We start from the raw sequence: 12,039 nt of genomic DNA on the forward strand, positions 1-12,039 counted from the left end.
AAACACTGTTTGGATATATAGTTATAAACGTTGAACAGAATATTCTCAAAATGTAATCAAGAGAGAAGCAATGAACAATCAGTCTCAAATGACAATGAGATTAAACAATCTTCCACGTAACAAAAGAAATTAAGTGAAAATGAAACACTCTATTCTTTCCAATTAAAGCCTCACTTTTCAAATGTTTAGCATTTGTTATATTTAATGAATGAGTACGCCCAAAAGTCACGAGGCTAAAGCTTTTAACCAGCTGCTTGAGTTTGATAACAGATTGGATTAAACATTCAGGATCAAAGTTTCGTAATTTATTAAAGTCAACCTCAACTCCAGGTATGATGGAATGAGAAGAGAAAGTAATCTTTGTCATATTCTAGGTCCATGTCTCCTCCAAAACTATTCAAGACAGGGGAGATATTGCAGTATTTGTGCGCAGGAATACATTGCCAATCAGACAGAGGGTGATATCTGGGATTTTGAAGGAAAGAGGTCAAATATTTGTGCGTTTAATGCAAACCTTTTTTCAGAAAGCAGTTCTTCTTCTTGCTCCCCATTTTCACTAACACCTGTTTCTAGGTCTTAAAGACATTTTAATCAGTGGCTTTGAAATAACAAGTGGATGTATAAAGGGAGCTCATTCATTCATTTGTGGGATGTCGGCGTTGCTGGCTGGCCAGCATTTCTTGCTCATCTCTAGTTGCCCTTGAGAAGGTGGTGGTGAGCTGACTTTGTGAACCACTGAAATCCTCCTGCTGTGCGTTGACCCACAGTTCTATTAGAATTCTAATATAAAATCTCAGAATTGTTACAGGAGAAGTACAGGAGAAGGGCAATCATGTTGACATCAGCCTTCTGAACGAGGAGTTCAAGACCTGCCATTCTCCTGCCTTCCCCCCATAATGCTACAAATTGTTCCTTTTCAGATAACAATATTGGAATATTGGAAGTTAAAACACTGGGGCAATAAGACTTTGGATGACTTCACATTGTCAGAGTATAAAATGTGAAAGACTGGCAAGGATTGTGTTGCATTAGCTAAGTCTAGAAGTCAATAGGAATCCAGGGAAAATGCTTCACTACTGGAGTCATGCGAAGCAGAAAGGAAGATGGTTGTCATTGTTGGAGGTCAATTATCTCAGCCCCAGGTTATCTCTGAAGGAGCTCCTCAGGGCACTGGCCTAGGACGAAACATCTTCGGCTGCTTCAATGATCTCTATAGAGTTCAAAACCAAGGTAGGGCTTATACAGTAAATGGTAATGTCCTGAGGAGTGTTGTTGAACAGAGGGGCCTAGGAGTATAAGTACATAGTTCATTGAAAGCAGCGTCACAGGGAGACAGGGTGGTGAAGAAGACATGCTGCTTCATCGGTCAAGGCATTGAGCATAAGAGTTGGGGTGTTACGTTACAGTTGTATAGCTCATTGGTGAGGCCACACTTGGAATATATTGCGTACAGTTTTGGCCAGACTGTTATAGGAAAGATATAGTTAAACTGGAAAGTGTGTAAAAAAGGCTTATGAGGATGTTGCCAGGACTAACAGGGCTGAGTTAGAAGGAGAGGTGGGCCAAGATATGTCTTTATTCCTTGGAACGTAGGAAAATGTGGGGTGACCTTATTGAGATGTATAAAATCATGAGTGGCAAAGATAGGATAGATGCATACAGTCTTTTTCCCGGGGTGGGGAATTGAAAACTAGACGGAATAGGTTTAAGGTAAGAGGGCAAAGATTTAAGAAGGGCCTGAGGGCCAGCTTCTTCACACGTAGAGTGGTGCATACATGGAAAGGCCTGCCAGAGAAAGTGGTTGAGGCAAGTGCAATAGCAACATTTAAAAAAAATTTGGATAAGTACATGGATGGGAAAGGTCTAGAGGGATATGGACCAAATGCGTGCATTTGCAACTAACTGAGTGGGCACCATGGTCAGCGTGGGTCAGTTTGGGCCGAAGGGCCTGTTTCCTTGCTGTATTACTCTATGACTCTATCTCCCTTCCACCATAAGGTTAAAAATGAGGATGTTCACTGATTTCACATAATAATCCAATAATCTCTTGAATACCTCAAGTGAAAATCGTAAATTGGGAACTTTATTTATTTTGATTAAATAAGGAATCTTCTTGGCAACCTCAGAGGAGTGAAGCTTGAGAATTAGCAGACTTTCCCAAGAGGCCAATAGCAACAACTACAATGTGCTTTCACCTCAGTAACACTGCTCCACTTTCCATTTCACTTGTTGAAAATCTGATCGTGCCCTTGCTTTTCATTAACTATTCAGTGATGGCTCATGGGAGTCAGTGGCTGGGCCAGTAGTTATTATCTATCTTTAACTGAAGATGGTAGTGAGCCATTCTGAACCACTGTTGCGTTCACTCATTGTGTTGTTAGGAAGGAAAGTGATACAGTTGAAAATCAGGCTGATGTGTGAGTTGGAGGCACTGGTGTTCCCATGCATCTGCTGCTTTGTCCTACTAATGGCAGAAATTGTGGTTTGGAAGGTCAAACAAGTCTTCGTGAATTGCTGCAGTGCAACTAGCCACTGTACATAAATGGTGGGGGGAGCCAATATTGAAGGTGAAGCATAGGATGGCAATCAAACAGGCTGCTTTGTCTTGAATGGTGCTGAGCTTGTGGAGGATTCAGCAAAGACAATGCTAATGCATGCCAAGGGATTACATTCCCTCTTGGTGAAGATGGTCATTGCCTGGTACTTGTGTGACGTGAATGTTACATGCCACTTATCAGCCCAAGTGCGGGTATTGTCCAAGTTGTGCTGCATTTGGACGTGAACTGCTGCAGTATCCAAGAAGTTGTAACTATAGCTGAAGACTGTGCAGTTATCAGTGAACATCCTCATTTCTGATCTTATGATAAAAGGGAGATCAGTGAAGCAGCCAAAGATGGCTGGAACTAGGACAGTACCATGAGGAACTCCTTCAGTGATAACCTAGGGCTGAGATAATTGACCTCCAACAACAACAACCATCCTCCTTTATGCTTAGCATGACTCCAACAGTGAAGCAATTCCCCCCACTTCTCATTGGCTTCAGTTTTGCTACAGCTCCTTTTATGCAACACTGTTGCATCTCGACTTGGCTAAAAGAACACATTCCGGGTCAGTCTTTCGCATTTTAGCCTCTGACAATGTGAAGTCACCCAAAGTCTTGTTGCCCATGTCTTAACTTCCAATATTCCAGACCTGTGCTTACTGACCCATACTGACTCTTTGTCAACTGATGCCTTTACTTTAAAATGCTTTTTGGTTTTAAACTGATTTGTATCTCACTTCTCTCTACCTCTGTCCTACACCTTGTGAGAATTGGTTATTAGAGAAAGCAAAAGTATTTGCAGTGCTACAGGGAAAAGGTAGTTGATCGGGATGAACCAATTTGCTCCAGAAGAGAGCTGAAATCGAGACGATAGACCAAATTGTTGTCTTCTGTGTGGCAATCCACAAGAATTTTGTAATGTCGGCCTTCATCTAATTCTGGCTTCTTGAATAATCTTAACTTTAGCCACTGTACCTTTGCTGGCTGCAGCTTCAGCTGCCTAGGCCCTAAGCTCTAGAATTCCTTCTCTTTACCTCCCTATCTCTCCACTTAACCTTCCTCAGTGAAGAAGTCCTTAAAAGTCACCTCTTTGAGCCGTATTTTGGTCAACTGACCTAATATCTCCTTGTATGGCACCATGCTATATCTTGTTTATCAATGCTCAGATCAAGTGTCTTACGATATTTTAATATGTCAAAAATGCTCAATACATGTATATTTTGTTGTTATTCACTGACTAAGACCCAAATGCAACATTTCCATCTGGAAGAGTACCTGGGCAGGATTCCACACAGTCAAGATGAAGAAAATCTCTGCTGGAGCAAATATTCTCAGTGCCACCCCCTTAACTATTTGTGGGAAATACAGTGGAAGGAGAAGGAACACCTTTCATTCAAAACATGAAGGGAACGATGCTCTTCATAATGTATAGCCAGATAAATAAGAACACAGATGACATTAGAATGGGAGATTACAACATCATTATAGACACAGTCATGTAAGGCTATACCAGAGGACTGAGATGACCAAAGCCCAAGGCACTCAGAGGCCTTCCTTCTCAGATTGTACACAATTCTATCTCTATCCACAGTGAACTCAGATTCGGAATTCAATTCTACATTCTTATGCTAAACATGTGTATAACTTGGCTGCCAGAAGCCTTGGTTTGGTTTTCATGTTCCCTGCTCTGTTCTCCGATGCTCTGTTTAGATTAGTAACATTGTGCAGTTCTTGTAGGTTTAATATTTTTGTGTCACTCTGAAGCAAAAAAAAGGCTGTAAATGAAAGCTATGTGAATTATCTAATAGATCAACTTAACCCATCACTCTTTGCACATATTCATAGCTAATTTTGTGCACTTTCTTCTTATGTGTTTTTGTTGGTCCTAGTGATAGGTAATGTGAGGGGCTCCAGATGAATGAAGAGTACATTTTGACTCAAAACTGAAATGGTGGTCTGTGTTTGGGAAAATCCGAGAGGCTCATTGAGAAGACTAGAATGGAAACAAAAAAGGAGAATGTCACGGGAAATGTCTGTGGCATTAATGGTTACGATGACTGACTGCACACTGACTCTTGCATCTGGATTCTGATTTTTAAAGTTGTTTTTTGCAGCTCCCACAAAAATCAAAACAAAGATTTCCAACACCAAAGTAGGAAGAGCGCTGTTGAAAAAGCAGATGTGATTAACAGGTTTTCTATTGTTTCAGAGAATTTTCCATTTGCAATTAACTGCTTACTGTTTACAATTTAGCAGGGGGTTGCTTTGAGAAACTGGTCTGTTTTAAATAATGTTTGAACGCAGACTGGGGGAAGGAAGGAACGGTCATGATCCAGACCTTGTGGTAGGGGGTGGCAATACCCACAAAAGTACTACATTCTGAGATTCCAGATATCCACAGGATGACCAAGTCACAGAAAGTAGTCAAGGCTTAAATAAATGTGAGCTTGGTTCACAAACATTGTTCGCCCTGTCTTGATCACAATGGGTGATACCTGCCTAATCTCTGTACAATGTGAGCGTTAGCAAGAAAGTTGAAAAATGGGATGCCATCAGTGGTAATTTCAACGTCAAGAGCAAAACATTTGATTCCCCAATCAACAGTGTGACAAGAATCTGGCAAAGAGCTCCTTGTACTTTCTTATTACCTACCCTCACTTCATTGTATGAAATTTCCCATTCTCCCACCACCTGGATAGAAAATAGAACAGTGACAATCCCAATATAAAAGTCGCGTTTGGTACCCTGTGACTACAGCTAACTGCTTGCTCTTTCAGGTCTCCATCTCGAACACAGGGTCACAAACATCTCGGAGACACATAATGGAAAGTGATTGCCTGAACCCTCTGGCCAGCTGGTACTGAACATCTACCAGCCTCCCTGCACCCTCATGGCATATCTTTAATCCATAAATACGATAATTCTGTACTTCAATGCTGCACTTTGGTGCATGCTGGCACTTTTCACTATAATGCTGCTGCCAGGACACTTTGTGCACAGGAACAGGCATCATGAATATGACCAGGGTACATCTCAACATTCCTTGCCTGCTCTTCTAGCTCTTACTCACTTTGACGGTCATTGCAGCCCTACCTTGTATTTTTGTACTCTGTCCACCACCCAGGAGAACTTAACAGCTCATATTGTTTCAGCCTTGACTTGCTTTTCAGTGCAGACATAAAGCCAGATGAGCTTGTCACAGTTGTGAGTTGGCATCCATCGAGGAAGTGGACATATTGCTGAGCACCACTGTGCTCTATCAATGCTACATCCACAAAGTGTGCCGGCAGCTTACATGTTAAACACGCAGTGTGTTTCATCCAAATGGCCACGATCCAAAGTTTAATGGCAGCAATCCTTAGTCAGAACAAGGGAAACTGCGTTCAGTCAGGGGGTGCCAGCACAGTAAGACAACGGCAGTGTTTACTATCAGTGTAGCGGTTTGGACATATCAGTAAGTTTGGAGTGACCAGGGTAAAGGAGTTCACATTACAACAGTGGATCATATTCAGTCCTGTAGGTCCAGTGTAACCAGTCAGGGAAGTCACAATGTGTGATTTGGGAAGCTGCACAGGTCACAGTCTTCAATGTCCCACTGTACAGAGTGAGTATGTTAATCCACCGATTGTGAGTGATGTGAAACTGTCTTCTCACATTACCAGGAAATTGTTATGTTACTGATATTCCTCTCACTGGTTCATTGGAACTGGATCCAGTGGACCCATCCATAATGGGGGTTATCACCACTGTTGCATAGTCAACATGGTGAATTTTGGAAAGCAGCATAAGAACTTTTGCTAGGATTCACAGAAAGAAACCTTACATCAAACTCACTAAAATTGACACTTAGCTGATTGCTGGTAAAATTCAGCCTATTGAACCTTTCTCTAGAGTAACCAAAAGGGATGATAGTCTGAGATAACAAGGTGCGGAGCTGGGCGAACACAGCAGGCCAAGCAGCATCTTAGGAGCAGGGATGATAGTCTACCTTCTCTCCCTTGCACATACTCATTTATTCATGGTCTAAAACATTCAAAGGCAGTCGAATATTCATGCTATTATCCTGTAACTAATCTCACCACAGCATTAAAGACATATCTTTTGCAATGTGTTGGCTGTATTCTGGTAAACAAAGTATTTTTACATGATCCACTTCTTCTTGATGGGCCACAGGCCACAGTCAAAAGGTGCAAAATTCTGCCTCGGTGCCTCAGGGGAGAGCATCAAACAGTTATTTCAGAATTTGTGCCTTCAAGAAGTAGAATACAAAGTTAAAATTTAAAAGTTTACTCAAATACTCAGTGTACATGAAGTGGCGAGAGAATAAAAAACACAAAAAGAAGACATACAGATTTAAATACATTTGCCACTAAAGGTCAGGTGTTGGCAAGGCTGGAGAATTCCTGTGAGGAGGTACAGTAGAATGCGTCCTAAGGGGATCCATGATAATTTAAGATAAGGGTTAGTTTACAAAGCTACAACACATTTGCAGCATGCTATTAGCAGCACCAGGTCCATTCTCAGTGCTTATACAATCTCCTTTTGAACAAACATGATGGAATTTGCCTCCGCCACACTCTCAGGCAGTGATCTTAACCAAATGCCACAAGTCAGCTTTTTCTCTGTTGTTATTCCATGTATCTCAAAGCATTGCAGAAAACACACATGTGTAACAGGTTTTATTCACAGTCCTTTTAAAATTTCTACTCCATGATAAAACCTTGGCTTCTAACTCCTGCTAGTTTATTTATTTTTCTCCAAGACCACATCCAGGCTTAACTAATCAGCAAAAAGACTCAGATAATCAAACACAGAACATTACATCATAGTTAGCTCTTTTTCCGTTCACCTAAGTTAGTCTTATTTGCCAAAGGAAACAGTCTCCCTAATCTGTCGAGGCACCGCGTGACCTTTGACACCTCGACTGAATGTTCTCTCTCCAAAGAGAACAAAGCCAATGTCTGTAACATATCAATGCAAAATAAATCCCACATTCCTAGAACCGTCCTCATAAGCATCTTTTGCACATTCTCACAAGCCTATAATTCCTAGAACGTTACGCCCAGAATTGGGCACAAAACTCTAGTTGATGCTCAACTTGTATTTTTGTAGAGGTTCATCATAAATTCTTTGTTTTTTTTAAATTATATGCCACTATTTATAGAGCCCAGGATCCAACAGGATCCGACTTTTCAAGACGTCTGTCTGAAGTGTGACCTTATCTTCCACCATCACCTTGCTCCCCATCCTAACTGAGTTCTTCTCCCTTTGGTACATTGGGATTTCAAGGTTAAAACTATGTAGTGTGCGATAAAAATTATGAGAGAAACTCTTCTTTGTGAAAGAAATGAGGTTATGTTTTGCCATGGGAAGGCACAATAGTGTAGAAGCAATTGATTGCAACTTCCTCTAATTGATGAATGGTGAAGGGTTTCCAAAATCAATGTTGGCTGTATGTTACTTTGGTGTGTGGTGTATGGGTGAAAGAAATTCAAACTTCATTTCGAAAGAAACAGTCTTCAATGTTGCTTTCATGACTTCACATCTCTTCTGAGTACACAGTACTTCATGGATCTTGCGTACCATTGTTGTTTAGCTACAACTACAGCAGTATGAAAGGCTCCACTGATACAAATATATCATTTTTAGCTTTCGATCCTAATCACATAACCTGGAAGAAACTTTCCTTGTGCTTCATAGCATGGGAAAGTCAAGTGATGTGAAATGATCAAGAACTGTATGTAAAATTAAAAACTATTATCCATTCCAAATGAGCACTGTATTGTAAGCAGTCAAATTGACTATTTTATATTCAACACAAAATACCATGCAATATCCAAATACTTAACCAAGTTACTTGCTTTTAACAAAACTAATGCTAAGAGTTCCTCTTGATGGATTATTTTACAGATTGCAACTTACTTTGTTTCCTTTCGGTCCCGGTGGTCCAGGGTCACCCTGATGTTGAAGGAGAGAGGGACAATGAATGTACAACCTTATAAAAGCATCTGTTTAACTTAGCTACCAATCCCAACAAAGTCTTCAGATGATATCAAAACATAAGATGGATAGTTAAATGATTTGTATACGTCATCTCAAACGCCAGATCATATTATCACTGTAAAATCTGACAAAAGCATGTATTATTTTTCATAATGATTTATATATTTAAATAAAGAATTCTATTTCAGTTTATACTCAGGCAAACAGCAGCAAGAGACATGGATTCATGTGAACTTCTCTCTTTACTAATATTTTATGACATTCGTGGACATTAATGATCCTGATCATAGGATAGTTGTGTAATTCTGGACTGTGAAACCTTGGCTGTCCTCATAACTTGCATTACTTTTGCGTTCAGCGTTTTTCCAAACCTGTTTAACATCAATTTGTAAATATATTTTCGAGTATGTCCTTAGCATCAAAAATTCCGATAGAGAAAACATATTCAATGCTTTTACATTCCCATAATCTGTATTTTGTTTTTCATCTGTTTGTCAGATGTGGGAATTGTTAGCAAGGCCTGAATTCATTGCCCATTATCACTTTCTTTTTTCAACAATCAATAACAAATATATGAAGCATTGTTAATTGTAAAGGGGATACCATGAAGACACAGACAGTGTAGTTTATTTGTTCAATAAATGCAGGGAAATGTGAGGAGACATATTTTTGGATGAAAAAATAAGGAGAGGAAATATAATAAGGCAAACAGAAAGAACAATTTCCACTATGAGGTAAGGATGTGTTCATGAATTTGCAACTTACAATAACTATCAAAGAGATTTTGATGTAGCATTAGGATGGAATAAACAGAATCGATAACTCCTGGAAAGGAAGTGGTTACATTTTTTAAAAAATAAACTAATTGAAAGGCCAAGGTGATAGGACAGGGGAAAAGGATATTAACTCTTTCAGAGAGTCTCCAAAGGTACAAGAGATTGCACATGAGGGGGCAGCACAGTGGCTCAGTGGTTAACACTGCAGCCTCAGAGCATCAGGGATCCAGGTTTTATTCCAACCTCAAGCGACTCTCTGTGTGGGGTTTGCACATTCTCCCTGTGTCTAGATGGGTTTCCTCCCACAGTCCAAAGATGTGCAGGTTAGGTGGATTGGCCATGCTAAATTGCCCGTAGTGTTCAGGGGCATGTAGGTTATAGGGGGATGGGTCTGGGTGGGATGCTTTAAGGGGCAGAGTAGACTTGTTGGGCCGAAGGGCCTGTTTCCACACTGTAGGGAATCTAATCTAAAAAAAAACTAAATGTTTTCCTGTGTTATAAATTTTAAAGTGCACCTAATCTCAGCAGAGAGGCTAATATTTTTTATTCAGTAAATACCAAGTAATATTTTCAAAATTATACGGCACTGAAATAATTTTGATTAATATTCCCTCAAATGATGTGTGAATGAAAGTTTACCATGAATACATTGTTTACTACTTTGTATGGAAACATTTTGCATAACACCATCTTGCAAAGCCATTAACTTAGCCATGTGCAGTTCCTCCTCACACAACTTTATGGTAAGCTGTTTAGATAAGTTACTGCTTTAATTAAAATGTGGATAAAATGTGTTATACAAATATGCGAATGGATCACTAATTAAGTTGCACAGCCTGATTTCAACTTTAAGAATTTTAAATGTCAACATGATTATTAATGTTCATACTGCAAAGCAGTGGCAATCTGGAACAGTTTAAATCAGAAAATTGTGACCACAATTATAACTAAATACAACAAAAACCTTTTAACTGAAACTTCCCTTGTTAAGAACATAGTATCCTCTTAATTAATTTCTTCTTATCAGCAAATATCATGAGAAACATTCATCTGACCCTAATTGAAAGCAGTGCCTAAGACATAATGTTACTCACTCAAAGCTAATAGCAGGTTTAGATCAGGGCTAGCTCCTGAATCCTTCATCTAAGCCTACTGGATTGCTCTGAGATGTGGTTCTGCTACAATGATAGTGTCTGTAATTCAACAATTTATTGTTCAATCAGCACTTACAGGCATGCTGCTGCATTTAAACGAACTACATGAGGTGTTAGCCTTGTGAAAAAAAATGTTCTAAATTGTCTCTTTAATTCAAGGAAGCGAAAAAAGGCTAAAAAGGGAGCAAATGACCTAATTTTAGTCCTGGCCAGCACTAAACCAGCATGGTTGGGTTATGATGGGACTCAGTCAAGTGCTTTTGCAATCCATGGTCTAGATTTAGCACCTGCACACAAAGACAGAAGCAGTTGGCCTGGCATTGAAAAGATGTACTGTCATTGACACTTTGGACAAAGAAGAAGAGTCCCAGATAGATACTAGGACTGTAGTTGCTATGGTGAGCATTAGGAGAAAGACGAATCTCTGATAGTTAGCAGACAGATTGCAGGCAGGAGGCCTTTCCATGATTGAAGAGATGGAAGGTATGGAAATTTAATGTCTCTGGGGGATTTAACCTGGAGTAGCCAATGGAAAGAATGGAAATGGAGAAAGCATCACTGCTGAATGGTTCAGAAATTCTCACAGGACTGAGGACATTCAATGCTAACTAGATATTATAACTCAACAGAACACAATGAAGCAAGCCAGCTGGAAACTAAAAGTAAGTTTATTCTCTTGCCTGTAAAATGTACCATTCTGTGGAAAGTATACTGTTATGTACAAATGTGACAGGCAGTTTTCAAGAGTATTTAAACATCAAGCAGTGTTGCCTTTTTGAAGGTTAGCCTATTAAATAAACTTTACTAGTACAGATGTTGTAGATGCATTGCTAGTGATCTTTCAGGAATTACTGGAGTTAGGGAAGACCCCAGAGGACTGGGAAATTGCGAATGTAACACTGTTACTTATGAACGGAGGAGACAGAAGACAGGAAACTATAGGCTGGTTTCCTCCTCCATTTTTGGTGAGATTTTAGAGTCCATTATAGATGATGAATTTGTGAAATACTTGGAAGTGCATTGTAAAATAGGGCAGAGTGCGTTCAGGGGAGTTTATGCCTGACAAATCTGTTACAATTCTTTGAGGACCTAATGGGCATGTTAGACAAAGGAGAGCCAGTGGACATGATTCGTTTGGACTTCTAGAAAGCTTCTGACAAGGTGCCATCCAGGAAGCTGCTAAGTAAGATAAGAGTCCACAGTGTGAGGGGCCAGTACCGGCATGGTTAGAGGATTGGCTGACTGGCAGAAGGCAGAGAATAGAGATAAATGGATCTTTTTCAGGAAGGCAGCCTAGGTTACTATTGGAGTTGCTCAGTGGTCCATGTTGGGGCCACAACTATTCACGTTATACATGAATGATCTCATTGAAGGAACTGACGGCATTATTGCTAAAGTTACACTTGACACAAAGCGAGGTGGAGAGACAGGTAATGTTGAGGAAGCAGGGAGGCTGCAGAAAGACACGGACAGGCTAGGAGAGTGGGCAAAGTAGTAGCACTTTAGTAGGAAGAAGAGAGGCATAGACTATTCACTACATGGGGAAAGGCTTCAGAAATCTGAG

General features: G+C 40.1%; 1 protein-coding gene across 4 annotated transcripts in view; it reads right to left on the bottom strand.

The window, feature by feature from the left end:
- Positions 1-12,039, bottom strand: part of LOC125465535 (collagen alpha-1(I) chain-like) — a 335,639-nt gene that overhangs the window by 150,317 nt on the left and 173,283 nt on the right. For all 4 annotated transcript variants that reach the window (XR_007250272.2, XM_048559169.2, XM_048559168.2 and 1 more), the window contains one exon: positions 8,465-8,500. Coding sequence is in view for 3 of the 4 variants with exons in the window: in XM_048559169.2 (XP_048415126.1) it covers positions 8,465-8,500 (36 nt within the window). In the remaining variant the exon portion in view is untranslated. The remainder of the gene's footprint in view (positions 1-8,464; positions 8,501-12,039) is intronic.

Source organism: Stegostoma tigrinum, chromosome 29 (assembly GCF_030684315.1).
Source record: "Stegostoma tigrinum isolate sSteTig4 chromosome 29, sSteTig4.hap1, whole genome shotgun sequence".
NCBI lineage: Eukaryota > Metazoa > Chordata > Chondrichthyes > Orectolobiformes > Stegostomatidae > Stegostoma > Stegostoma tigrinum.